The sequence below is a fragment of the Nematolebias whitei genome, chromosome 14, assembly GCF_014905685.2.
Source record: "Nematolebias whitei isolate Nwh7 chromosome 14, NemWhi1, whole genome shotgun sequence".
Lineage (NCBI taxonomy): Eukaryota > Metazoa > Chordata > Actinopteri > Cyprinodontiformes > Rivulidae > Nematolebias > Nematolebias whitei.
Window position 1 is genome coordinate 44650418 of NC_056511.1, and position 15075 is coordinate 44665492.

The window sequence follows — 15075 nt, forward strand, 5'->3', positions numbered from 1 at the left end:
CCAAATGTTCTCTATAGGTGAAAGATCTGGACTGCAGGCTGGCCATTTCTGTACCCGGATCCTTCTCCTACGTAGCCATGATGTTGTGATTGCTGCAGAATGTGGTCTGGCATTATGGTGTTGAAAAATGCAGGGTCTTCCCTGAAAGAGATGACGTCTAGATGGGAGCATATGTTGTTCTAGAACCTGAACATAGTTCTCTGCATTAATGGCGCCTTTCCAGACATGCAAGCTGACCATGCCACAAGCGCTCATGCAACCCCATACCATCAGTGATGCAGGCTTCTGAACGGAGCGTTGATAACAACTTGGGCTATCCTTGTCCTTTCTGGTCCGGATGACATGGCGTCCCAGTGTTCCATAAAGAACTTCAAATTGTGACTCATCTGACCACAGAACAGTCTTCCATTTTGCCACACTCCATTTTAAATGAACCCTGGCCCAGTGCAAACGTCTGAGCTTGTGGAGCTTGCTTAGAAATGGCTTCCTCTTTGCACTGTAGAGTTTCAGCTGGCAACAGCGGATGGCACGGTGGATTGTGTTCACTGACAATGCTTTCTGGAAGTATTCCTGAGCCCATTCTGTTATTTCCTTGACAGTGGCATTCCTGTTTGAGGTGCAGTGACGTTTAAGGGCCCGGAGATCACGAGCATCCAGTAGAGTTTTACGGCCTTGACCCTTACGCACAGTGATTGTTCCAGATTCTCTGAATCTTTTGATGATGTTATGCACGGTTGATGATGATAACTTAAAAGTCTTTGCTATTTTACGCTGGGTAACACCATTCTGGTATTGCTGCACTATCTTTCTGCACAACAATGGTGGAATTGGTGATCCTCTTACCATCTTGGCTTCTGAGAGACACTGACACTCTGAGAAGCTCTTTTTATACCCAATCATGTTGTCAATTGACCTAATTAGTGTTAATTGGTCTGCCAGCTGTTCGTTATATGCTCAATTTCCTTTTTCCAGCCACTTATTGCTACTTGTCCCAACTTTTTTGGGATTTGTTGACACTGTGAAATTTTGAATCAACATATTTTTCCTTTAAAATGTTACATTTACTCAGATTAAACTTTTGATCTGTCATCTATGTTATATTACGAATAAAATATTGATATTTGCCATCTCCACATCATTGCATTCAGTTTTTACTCACAATTTGTTTAGTGTCCCAACTTTTTTGGAATCCGGTTTGTATATATATATATATATATATATATATATATATATATATATATATATAAATATGTGTGTGTGTATACATATATATTTTATATACGTGTATGTATATACACACACAAACACACATATATGTATGTGTGTTTGTGTGTGTATATACATATGTGTGTGTGTATATGTATACACACACACACACACCTATCCATCCATCTAGGGGAATCCGTACCCTGAAGTCCCATGATAAGTGAAAAACAGCGAAGTAGAAAAGTAGTACAAGTAGTAAGTAGTAGTTTATTTTACTGTGTGTGTATATATATATATATATATATATATATATATATATGAAGTTGTTTTAAACCCTTCCCACACTCTTGCAATATTCTAAACAATGTTTCTAAACTCTAAATGCGCTAAAGATGCAGAATGTCGTGACTTCAGCTCTCTGCCACCTAGCGCTATCGCTCTTGACCACGCCCACTTCACTGCTGCATAGTGGAGATATGACACGCTGCACCTGCAACTCTGGGCTGCACAAAGGTGCAGCAGGGGCTAAATCATTTTAAATAATTTATTTTACATGAAAATTTCATGCCAATCGTTCAGCTCATCCATCAATCAGCCAATTGTGTGTCATGTCCAGTCTTATTTTGAAAAACCTCGATAGAGCGAGTCCGCAAAAAACAAACCACGAAGTAGCGAGGGACTACTGTACAAAATTTATTTATATATAAAAAATTATTTACACAAAATATATAAATGCATATTTTTAAAATTTTTTCACAGGAAAATTTTATATAGACATAATATAGTATGTATATCATATATCTACTACATATAACTATATATACACAAAATATATATTTTATATATATTTATATATATTTTGTGTATATATAAATACCTTTTATATAGACATAGTATAATATTTATATCATATATAAATACTACATATAACTATATATATGTACATTCATTATTTATATATACACAAAATGTATAAATATATTTTTATTGTTTGTGTGTGTGTGCGTGCATGTAGTTTATCCAACAGAGTCTGAGAACCAGTGTGTCTGATAAACTAGTCTTCTTTGTTTTTTGAAGATGCTGTTTAAGAAGAACCTGTTTGTGATGGCCATAAATCTGGCTAAGAGCCAGCACCTGGACAGTGATGGGTTGTCAGAGATCTTCCGACAGTACGGAGATCATTTATACTTGAAGGGGGACCATGATGGTGCCATCCAGCAGTACATACGGTAATTATCCCATTAGTTTGACAAGTCTTTGTTGTTGTGGTGTTTCAACACTGGAGAATTATCCTCATTTGGTTTTTAACTTAGGTCATTTTCTGTGAAGCTCCTCTTGTGCTTGCAAAACTTTCAGAGCTCTTCAGTGTTCAGTGACACCCCTCACTGGAATTAAATCGCTGACATGGGCTACAACAGCGCTAGGCCAGATTTCTGCCTGCCATCTTTCTAGGTGCCTCAACTATCATCACTTTTTCTATATTTTTTATATACCAAAACCACACATTGTCAACGCCTTGTGCGTGCTGCATGCTGTGTTATCCATCCAAACATATATATAGAAATAGAAATATTTACATTAATAAACAAATGGTGCATATTGTGAAGTCACAAGAAGAGTATTCTGCATATCCAGCAAACCTGGTCAAGTGTTGGTGGCAGCAACACACAAAATCTGTCATGCTTCCACTGTCGTGATAAAATGATCATGGGCTGTAATCGTTGTAGCTATAACTGAACGTACCTGCACTTAGTTGGTTGTATATTTAGTTCAGGGTCGAACTCAGTTACAAAAGAAGGACAAAATTAGAAACCTGTTTCAAACCAAGGGCCAGTTTCAGTCAATAACTTAACTCCAATCAGATACACAACATCTTTTCTTGGTTGTTAACCTTTAATTTAACCATTAAGCATACAATGTAATCATGACAGAAAGTGGAGGATTTGTTTTCAGTGACCTTCATACAGACGTACATGTGGTGCTTCCTGTTTATCAGTTGTATTCAACCGCTCATGAGATCATCTGTCGACCTTTATCCATCTTTGAAAATTTTTCCAGACTGCTTAGGTTTCGGAAATGTAATGAACTGTATACACTGGGCCCATCTTGGTGTGGACCAGTACATGGTATGGTCCAGTCCTGTGACCAGCAGGAGCAGACTGATCTCTGATGCTGCCTATTCTCGTTCAACCTTTACAGGTGCTGCTCATAACATTAGAATATCATGAAAAAGTTGATTTATTTCAGTAATTCCATTCAAAAAGTGAAACTTGTAGATTATATTCATTCATTACACACAGACTGATATATTTCAAATGTTTATTTCTTTTAATGTTGATGATTATAACTGACAACTAATGAAAACCCCAAATTCAGAATCTCAGAAAATTAGAACATTACTTAAGACCAATAAAAAAAGATTTTTAGAAATGTTGTCCAACTGAAAAGTATGAACATGTTCAGCATCAATACTTAGTTGTTGCTCCTTTTGTCTGGATTACTGCATCAATGCATCATGTCATGGAGTGGATCAGTCTGTGTCTCTGCTCAGGTGTCATGAGAGTCCAGGTTGTTCTGACAGTGGCCTTCAGCTCTTCTGAATTGTTGGCTCTGGTGTGTCACATCTTCCTCTAGGGTTAAGGTCAGGTGAGTTTGCTGGCCAATTAAGAACAGGGATACCATGGTCCTTAAAACATGTACTGGTAGCTTTGGCACTGTGTGTAGGTGCCAAGTCCTGTTGGGAAATGAAATCTGCATCTATCTTTATCTCCATAAAGTTGGTCAGCAGCAGGAAACATGAAGTCTCTAAAACTTCCTGGTAGATGCTGCGTTGATCTTGGACCTCAGAAAACACAGTGGACCAATACCAGCAGATGACATTGCACCCCAAACCATCAATGACTGTTGAAACTTGACACTGGACCTCAAGCAACATGGATTCTGTGTCTCTCCTCTTCCTCCAGACTCTGGGACTTTGATTTCCAAAGGAAATTCAGAATCTACTTTCATCAGAGAACATAACTTTGACACACTCAGCAGCAGTCCAGTCCTATGTGTCTTTAGCCCAGGTGAGACGCTTCTGACGCTGTCTGTTGTTCAGAGTCAGAGTCAGAGTTTCTTTATTGTCATTCGCACCTCATGTGGTACATGTGGTGGAGCGAAATTATGTACACAGGGTCCCAGTTACATCTGACAATAAAATGTATAAGAAAAACAGTAATAACATCTAAGATATGAACTAAGAAAAACATCAACTAAATATACACTAAGCACTCATAACATAAAACATTGAACATCAGCGCAAACATGAACATGAGTCTGTGAGCAGATGTGCACGCATGAACACATCAACATTGAAACAGATCAGCAGCAACATGAAACAGATCAGCAGCAACATGATATGGTTTTTCACAGTGATTATTCTAGTTAGAGATTCATGAGTCTAACAGCCTCAGGGTAGAAGCTGTTCCTCAGTCTAGTGGTTCTACACTTAATGCTCCTTAACCTCCTTCCTGAGGGGAGTGGGGCAAAAAGTGTGTGTGCTGGGTGGGTGGGGTCCTTCATGATGCAGGTGGCCCTCTTCCTGCATCTGGAGGTGTAGATGTCTGTGATGGTGGGGAGACTGATTCCAACATCTTCTGTGCAGCCTTCACCACTCTCTGCAAAGCTTTTCTTTCTGCAGCTGTGTAGCCTCCATGCCACACGTTGATGCTGGAGCACAGGATGCTCTCCACTGCACACCTGTAGAAGGAGGTGAGGACTGAGCTTCCCAGACCAGCTCGCCTCAGCCGTCTGAGGAAGTAGAGTCTCTGATGAGCTTTCTTGATCAGGCTGGTGGTGTTGTTGCTTCAGCTGAGGTTGTCATTCATGTGTACACCCAAGTACTTGTAGCTGGAGACCACTTCCACCGCAGATCCTCTTATGTTCAGGGGGCTGTAGGTGTTTTTGTTCCTTCTGAAGTCCACAATCATCTCCTTTGTCTTCTTCACATTGATGTGAAGGTTATTCTCTCTGCACCTGTTCAAGAGTGTCTTGACACAAAGAATGCGACAGCTACACCCATGTCTTGCATACGTCTGTGCATGGTGGTTCTTGAAGCACTGGCTCCAGCTGCAGTCCACGCTTTGTGAATCTCCCCCACATTTTGGAATGGGTTTTGTTTCACCATCCTCTCCAGGGTGCAGTTATCCCTGTTGCTTGTACATTTTTTTCTACCACATCTTTTCTTTCCCTTCACCTCTCTAATAATCTGCTTGGACACAGAGCTCTATGAACAGCCAGCCTCTTTAGCAATGACCTCATGTGTCTTGCCCTCCTTGTGCAAGGTGTCAGTGGTCGTCTTTTGGACAACTGTCAAGTCAGCAGTCTTCCCCATGATTGTGTAGCTACAGAACTAGACTGAGACCATTTAAAGGTCTTTGTAAGTGTTTTGAGTTAATTATCTGATCAGAGTGTGGCACCAGGTGTCTTCAATATTGAACCTTTTCACAATATTCTAATTTTCTGAGAGACTGAATTTGGGGTTTTCATTAGTTGTCAGTTCTAATCATCAACATTAAAAGAAAGAAATATTTGAAATATATCAGTCTGTGTGTAGTGAATGAATATAATATACAAGTTTCACTTTTTGAATGGAATTACTGAAATAAATCAACTTTTTCACGATATTCTACTTTTATGACCTGCACCTGTCTGTATCCAGGTTAGTCCCATTGAGCCTCAAGGACTCATTTAGAAGAGAGACCTATTTTAAACAAAGAACATAGATGACAACAGTAGACAATAATAAAAAAAAACATATCAATTGAAAAATAACTGGAAGAAAAATATATTAAAATAACGAAACAAAAACAGCTATATTGTAAAGCAGTCTCTGTCATTGGGTCAGTGATCAGTTCCTGCTGATTAATATGATCAGGTTAAGACTCATCATCTCTCCATCTGATGTTTGGGTCGCATAAATGTGGTCTCCTATAAAAATAAGAGCGTTCTTCAAGTTTCCTCCTCTGGGCCTCAACACGGTGAAAAATCATCTGATGTGTGAACAACGCTGCTCTACTAAGATGAGCAGACAGAGATTACAGTCATCAAAATATTACATTATTCTTGTATTTCCTCAGTAATTTTAGGGTTTTTTTTTGAGCAGGTTGTATTAGATCAGGTCCATTTATTTATTCTCTGACATGTTTTCAGATGCGAGTGGGAGTTAATGATGGTTTATGATATCTTAATTATTAACAAGTTAACACAGAGCTGCTACAGAGCTAACAAGCAGCAGTCAGGCTCTGATGTTTAACTGTTGTTCACAAAGCGTATCATTAAAGTGTGAAAGCCTTCACCTTACAACAAGCTGCAGCTAACAGCTAACACAGCTAACACAGCATGAAGCAGCTTCTGTCTTTGAACGTAGGGACAGTGTCTCTTTGCCATGACCAGGAGTTGATTTCTCTATGTTAGCTAGTCTTTGGTGGTTCATGGTTTCTAGCTCGTCATCACTTCTAACTGAACTGTACTCAGTCTGAGTGAGGAGCAGACCCAGTCTGTAACTGAAGTACAACATTTGAAGTAAAATGTAAAAGTACAAAGTACACAATCCATACTGGGTTACTGTCATACAGTAAATACTTTGCTGTACTTCACTACTTTCCACCTCTAACTGCAAACGATACTACGGTAGTATCCAGAGTCACTGGATGGTTTGAGCAACCTGTGGTCTTCAGACGTCCTGAACGACACAGCTGCTGCTGCAGCTTAGTAGTTTGGTATTGGAGCGTGTCATGGTAACGGTATGGATTTACGCCTCACACTGTGCCGTTGGCCACTTCCTTGAGTCTTTCTCTGAGTGACACCACTCCTTGAACAAGTCTTCCCTGTTCTCACAGCACCATTGGGAAGCTGGAGCCTTCATATGTTATCAGGAAGTTCCTGGATGCCCAAAGAATTCACAACCTGACTGCCTATCTGCAAGCCCTTCACAGGCAGTCCCTGGCCAACGCAGACCACACCACACTGCTGCTCAACTGTTACACCAAGCTGAAGGACAGCTCCAAGCTGCAGGAGTTCATTAAGGTCACCTCTTACAACAAGCACTGTTCTTCAGAAATGACGATAAAGACGTAGAGAAATACATTTTGACAGGTTTTTTATGACAACGGGTGGTTTTAGATCAGAACAGTTTAAAGTGATAATTGAATTCTGTGTTTGTCTTTTCCTGCACCACAGAGCAGTGAGAGTGAAGTGCACTTCGATGTTGAGATCGCCATTAAGGTTCTTCGTCAGGCTGGCTACCACAGACACTCTGTGTTCCTGGCTGAACGACACAAGAACCATGAGTGGTACTTGAAGATCCAGCTAGAAGACCTCAAGGTAAATGTTTGCACAGAAATGTTCGACATTCTTTTAATAAAATATATTGACATGATCTGTTGGAACGAAGGATATTTGTTGAACATAGTCAGTGAATGTTCTGAAAGTTCTTGGATTGAAGGCCTCCTTGAAGGAATGTGTAGCACATGACACAAGTTTAAGCTCAAATTATTTTTGTTGAGAAATGACATTGTTAGTCGTTTTGATCAAACCTTGAAAATATGCACAGTCTTATGTTGTATTGTACCACGATCTGTTGGTGCTTCTTGTCAATGTCTGTAACAACCTCACCAAACATTAATACTTAATCTGTGAAAAACACCGCTTAGCTACAGCAGCCATTTTGAAAAGAGTTGACTCCAAAAGTTGTTCAGCTTTTCATGTGCAGTTACTTTCTGAGTGTTTCATTGAAATCTATCAAGTAGTTTGAGACATTTTACTAACAGACGATCAGGATTGTTTCTAACTGTTTATACCAGTTTTAAGGAAAATATGTTGTGCTCAAAGCATGTGTTGAAACCAGGGCTTAATTTGAGCTGGATCCTGCCAGAACAGGATCCGGGAACTTCTTATTTTGACACGGTGTGTTCCAGTAACTGTTTGCTTGGATCCAGTAACTCTCAGGCTTACTAATAAAGTTATGAACTAACTTGACTGCCTTGAACAAATAAAACCTATATTGTTTATGTAAACTGAAAATAATGACATAAACACTCATTTTAAACACAACAGCCACTTACGAGCTTCTTAATATCACATCAGAGCTGCTCCTTCAAGTAAACATTTCTGCCTCTACCCTTAAAAAACATCTCAGCCCATAAAAGTTCAGTCATGGGCAATTTAATTAACAACACAAAAATATAATTAAACAGTACAACTAAATTGCAAAACAGTTTTACAGTTTAAGTGGGTCATTAATAAAATTTAGATTTATTAAAAATACGAGCGAAATGTTTGATGGGTAATCACGTTACATACATCACGCATCAAAACAACTGTGCCAGTTTGTCAAAATAGCAGCGATCAAAATGGCGAAAAGACAGTCCAGTTTACTTTCATAAAAAAGTATTCTCATTGTACAAGTAAATAACCAAGAATTGAAGCACTTGAAGCCAGTGGTAATGGAGTTACTGGAGCAAGTGGAGGATGCTTGAGAGAAGCAGAGCGTGCTTTATTCACACAAGGAGAGCTGTTGGTCAGACTCCTTGTTGCTCTCTAAAATAGTTATTGAATCAAATGTTTACTTATGTAGTTAAACATAGATGTTAAAACACACATTAAAATGTGTTTTGGCACCATTTGGTTTACAAAACGAAGCACTGGTTGAAACCATGCCAAACTCCTACAATACCAAATTTAAACGTCATATCTCACGGTCAAGGTTTATTTATTTGTCATTTGCACCACATGTGGTGGAACAAAATTGTGTACACAGGGTTCCAGTTACATCCAACAATAGTATCAATTCAATTCAGTTTATTTATATAGCGCCAAATCACAACAAAGTTGTCTCAGGGCATTTTACAGGAACATTCACATACATAGAAAAGCCAATTGGTAAAGTTCTCTATTGAAGGAATTATATATATATAATATATATATATATAAATTGTAAAGAAATACTGTAAGATATGAATTAAGAAATACGCTATCTCAGAATACACTAAGCACTAGTAGTACAAAAACAATATGCCGAACAACAGCAGCACAAACATGAGTCTGTGTGAGCACATGAGTACGAATGAACACAGCAGCATGAAACAAATCAGCAGCATAAGATCAGCAGCATGGATAGTCAGCAGCACATATCAACAGTCAAAGTGGCATTACTAGGCCTGTTGCAATAAACAATGAAAATGATCGACCTCGTTTTCATTTATCGGCTTTATCGTTTCTTCATGTGTCTCTCTTTTACTGAAGACACTGGAGGACAAAAGGCTCAACCCCGGTGCTCTTCAATGACCCCTCCCTTTCTCTTTTCTCTTTAAAATCTGTTATAACCGTCCAAAATCACATTTTTGGATTGTTAAAAGCAGCTAAGCTGAGAAGCTAAGCTACAAGCTAAGCTAACAGGCCGACCTCGGGAAAACACCTCCGTCTTGTCAAAGCTTCAAAATTCACGGTTGAAACTCGTGCCTTCGCGTAAAATGTTTTTCCCTGCAAAAAGAAGCGGAGAACTCGTTTACTGATTTTTTTTAATTTTTAAAGCTTTGTGTGAAAAATGCTAAAGAGCTCAAACCGCACATGCGTCCACCGTTCTGAGACCTGAAGAGAGACAGCCCATCATTTCTTCTTAATTTCACGATAATTACTAATTATCGTCAATTTTCAAACAATGTTATCGTTTATCGCAAAAATTTCAGAGACAATTAATCGGCCAGCAAAATTTGTTATCGTGACAGACCTAAGCAGTTACTGAAATAGATAATAAATTATATATAAATAACTGAACATGCATCAGGATATTTAAATAGTACTTTTTAATAAAAGGCTGTTTTCTTTAACCTCACCTAAATTCTGCTACAGCAGCTTCATCTAGCTTTGAGGGGAAAAAAACACAAGTTCAAGTCACAATAATAATTTAATTTTCACACATATTACGTGTCCTTAATTTAACAATATAGTCTAATTAATTATTTTAAATATTAATACTTTCTGATGCCATGTTTTTAATGTTCTTTTCTTGATGTTTTAGTGAGCAGAGCAAATGTTTTTCTGGATTTACGTATGTTTTTATGTCTAACCCATGAGTTTACCGTAAATTAGCCACACACATGAAATATAAGAATAATCCTAATTTTGTGCATAAATAGGACACACCCGCTGTTAAGCCACAGGTATCCATTGTACAGTGAATACCCAACTCAGTCTGTTCTTGTTCTAGTACAAGAATCAGCCACTTGATGAAAATCACAGACTATGGCTTTCAACATGCACAAAGCTTGAATGGTGTTCCTTTGTATACATGAAGCTTCAGTATTAGACTCATAGTAACAAACATTATTCCTTCAAGATTAACAAAATACCGGTAAATATCTACCGGTAAGCATAATCACTGGACATTAAAGTGCAAACACCTACTTAAATGAAATTTTTTTTTATATTATATACCGAGAAATATTACCCAGAATTTTCAATTCAATTCAACATGGCGCGCATGTTCATGGACCGACTGATCAGCAGGGTCGAATGTTCAGGACTGATCAGCGGGGGTGGATCCCCCGTGATGAACGAGGGACTACTGTATAGTCACACCCCTTTAAGATGATGCAGGCCTCATTGATTTTTAAACTGCTGAAATCAAAACACTTGGAAGCTGATTACGCTATCTCAGAACAATTTATACAGACTATGGTGGAGCCCATCCTGCAGTTGAGGGGGGACTCAAGTTTTTAGTGCTGCTCTGTGAGCAAAGGGTAAACCACAAGCAATGGCCTTAAAAGGCTGCGCCTGTACTGCTAGAATTTGGGGTTACAGTACCTAACTAATGCTTAAGCCTTTAGAAGTGGACCCAGCCCCCCATATTCCCTCAGAAGACCTCAAAGAACATAGCTGTAAGCTTTGTCCAGATCCACAAATCACAGAGACTGAACAAACTCCCACGACCCCCTCAGCAACTTAACAAGGGCAAACATCTGGTACACTGTTTCACAAGTTCAAGAGGATCAACAGTCGGTCGGACCCTCATTTCCATCAACAGAAATCACAGCGTCACAGAAATGTGAAGCCTCAATAGTTCAAACAAACTCTCTGCTGCCCTTTTTTAATAATGGAGAACATCACCCTGGTTTGCCAATGGAACGGTTTCTGTTCTCCATGCTCCTCACAGTTCCAGGAACTTGTCTTAAGTGCAGAGGTGACAGGGCCTTCTCTGTAGCAGGACCAAGACTTTGGAACGAGTTACCTCTGCTTGTCAGACAGGCCCCTCCCTCTCGGTTTTCAAGTCCCGTTTAAAAACTCACTACTATTCAGTAGCTTTCAACACCAGAGGATCTGTGTTTTAATCCTGTACGCTCCACACTGGTTAGTCGTCATATTTATTATCTGTTATTATCGTTTTTATGTCTATATTCTGATTTACTTCATTTTGTATTTTGCTTTGTGTGTTACCTGTTGTTCTGTCTGTACAGCACTTTGGTTGGCCTTGTCGCTGTTTTAAGTGCTCTATGAATAAAATGGTATGGTATCCTTGTCGACCATGGTAGCCCCACAACATCCATAGCTCCTGGCATCCTGCTGTTGGGGGCCTTTTGTTTTTATAGATAAAGTGTAATACCAGGAACACAGCTTTATCAAAAGCACCTTTCTCACAAAGCTTTTATGATGGACCAGATGTCTTCGTCCCACATGTGTGTAATGTGTACAATGGCCATGGCAGAATGGTTGATGTTCAGCATTTATTGTTTTTGAGAGAGCAGTCGAGGTAGTCACACAGCAGAGTTGGAGAATACATGTGTGTTTCTATATATACTGCATATTGTAGGTACAGACGCAGTATAAAGTACGATGTAGTAGATCGAGAGGATAAACTGAGTACGGTAATTCACATTTCCTGTTTCTCTCCAAAATCCAGAATTATGAGGAAGGGCTGCGATATATTGGACGTCTACCTTTTGAGCAAGCTGAAAGCAACATGAAACGTTATGGTAAGACACTTATGCACCATGTTCCTGAAGGTACAACGTTGCTCCTGAAAGGCTTGTGCACCAACTACCAGCACAGTGAAGAAACTGCTGAAAAATACAGTATGGACAGGAATAAGGTCAGTTTTATTTGCTATTCAAGACGACTTTCTTACTCATTGTTAAACGAAGATAGAGCTTGGAAATATTATCATAAATGTTTCATCAATTTGTTCTTGTAAAGGCAAATTCTGAAGAATTCATTCCAATTTTTGCCAATAACCCTCGAGAACTGAAGGCCTTTCTGGAGCACATGATCGAGGTTGACCCCCATTCTTCTCAGGGTGTGTACGACACACTGCTTGAGCTCCGACTGCAAGACTGGGCACACGAGCAAAACCTTGAGGTCAGTACGAAATACTAATAATTCAAAGTGATGGTATATTTTCATTTTCATACAGTATGTTCATTTTATTCCAAGAATTGTAAAAAAAAAACCTTTCAAAAATGTGTTTAAGATAATTGTTTGCTTATTAATTTTAATGCATATGTTTGGCAGAGAAAGAACAACTTGCAAGAGGAAGCTTTGTCACTGCTGAGAAGAGACAACACAGTGTTTGATAAGGCCCTGGTCCTTTGTCAGATGCACAATTTTAAAGAAGGCATCCTCTACCTTTATGAGAAAGGCAAACTGTAAGTAAGAGATGTCCAAGAAGCTCACAACATATACCACATTAGTTAATGTAATAATACATAATGCAATATATCATTATCTACTGCTACAGCAATGCACTGATGGGTCTAATATATAAACAGAGCATCCACAAATAAATATATATTTATATATATATATATATATATATACTGTGATTATAAGGCTTTATAATGCACATGTCTGTAAGCCGCACTTATTAAATATAAGATAGATCATAATTTTATACATAAATAAGACGCTCCGTTTTTTTTCCCCTCCCGTTGTCTCTTCCAATCTTTAATGCCCATTTAAGCTTAAATGAGATACTGGTATTTAAACACATAGTTACCGTACACGGAAAGATTTTTTAAAACTTTTGTTTAAATATGCACCAGTCTTGACTGACTGCTTTAAAATAAATCTGACGACTTCTCCACCGCTGTGCTCTCATGGACGGAAAGGGGAGGGGGAAGATCCTTTCTCCACTTTGTGTTCGGATGTGAGTTTAAAATGAGATCCCGGTATTTAAACACATATTTACTAACGCAGAAAGATGTCACACACAGGGCTGGACAATAATTCAGTATCGATATATGTTGCGATAAACTTTTATTCAATAACGCTGGTATGAGTTTTAAGCACATTTTCAATATTTCGATATGATTACAGCGTTTCACTGACGCATTTCTTCTTCTGTCGGGGCTGAAACTGAAGCGGCCGCTTCAGTTTCAGCCCGGACAGAAGAAGGTGCGACACAACAAGTGCGTGGTGACGTAGATGTTACGCAGAGCTCGAGTCCAGAAGGAGTCGGCAGTAGCAGGCTAGGCTAATCTCAACGCACGTTAAGTTTTCTCTTCAAAATGAGTGCTCATGACGTCAGAACGTGACTGAACAAGCTTTAACGAGCAAAGAGGAAACAGATGACATCACTGATGAGAGAGGAACGACTGATTCAGTGGTGTGGACGTGGTTCGGCTGTTTGAGATCCGATAAACTGCAGGTTTCAGTCGGTGCGCTGCAAAATGTGACGGAGGGTCGTTCCAACTAGTGGTGGGACATCGAGCTGGTTCCACTCGATAGAATCTGCTGAGAGTCAGAAGATGAAGCTCGATAAGGTTTGAGCCAACGTGTCCCTGAAGCACCCACAGCTGTTTCAAGAGACAAAGGTTATGTTGTTTAAAGTTAAAACTATTAATATTGACAAAGTTGAGAGTTTTATGTTTATTTGATGGTCTAAAAAAGTTAAATCTGGTCCTCTGGACAGAGGACCAGATTTAACTTTTTTAGATTTTTCTACCTGGATTATTGAGCATGCATCAGGATATTTATTTGATGGTGATTTCAAATTTCTTTGAAGGCTAAATACAAATAAAAGGTGAACATTAATTTATTTGTACAGGTTTTCTGAGTCTTTTATATTGTTTATATCGATATCGAATTATATCGTTATCGATCGAAATTAAGAAATATATGGTGATAAAAGTTTTGGCCGTAACGTCCAGGCCTAGTCACACAGAACAAATGTTTAAACTTTTATTAAAACGTAACAGACGTGACTGCTTTTGCGTCTCCAGTCCTGAACATGGACATGATGCAGGTTCGGGCAGCAGCTCTGTTTCCTCCTCAACAGCTGATCGATCACTTTTAGCATGAAAGCTGCGTCATAAGAAATTCTCCGTTAGTTTTCCATCATCACTGAACAAACTATTCACGCTTCTGTGTCATCATGTCTGGACCACTGCGATGCCCTTTTTACCTGCCAGGACAAGTCTTCTGTTTCACGTCTACAAGCGATACAGAACGCAGCTGCCAGACTTCTCACCAAATCCAGCAAATCCTGTCACTTCACCCCAGTTCACTGCACTGGCTCCCAGTCGAGTTTAGAATCTGTTTCAAAGTTCTTGTGCTGACGTTCAGAGCTTTAAATGGCTCCTGTGTGTCTTTGTCAGCTTTGACCAAACACTCTGCTGCTCGTGGCCTTCGCTCCCGGACACAGAACCTCTTGGACGTTCCACGTACGCAGCTGAAAACTAAAGGGGACGGGGCCTTTCAGCCAGCGGCCCCCAGGCTGTGGAGGCGGGGCCTTTCAGCCAGCGGCCCCCAGGCTGTGGGGGCGGGGCCTTTCAGCCAGCGGCCCCCGGGCTGCGGGGACGGGGCCTTTCAGCCAGCGGCCCCCAGGCTGCGGGG

The 15075-nt window shown here is 39.6% G+C and overlaps 1 protein-coding gene across 1 annotated transcript in view; it reads left to right on the forward strand.

The window, feature by feature from the left end:
* The window catches only part of vps11 (VPS11 core subunit of CORVET and HOPS complexes), a 29541-nt gene that overhangs the window by 7344 nt on the left and 7122 nt on the right, over window positions 1–15075 (forward strand). Inside the window, exons 7-12 of the mRNA XM_037687616.1 lie at window positions 2284–2435; window positions 7089–7275; window positions 7429–7572; window positions 12146–12334; window positions 12439–12600; window positions 12754–12887. Of these exons, the coding sequence (XP_037543544.1) occupies window positions 2284–2435; window positions 7089–7275; window positions 7429–7572; window positions 12146–12334; window positions 12439–12600; window positions 12754–12887 (968 nt within the window). The remainder of the gene's footprint in view (window positions 1–2283; window positions 2436–7088; window positions 7276–7428; window positions 7573–12145; window positions 12335–12438; window positions 12601–12753; window positions 12888–15075) is intronic.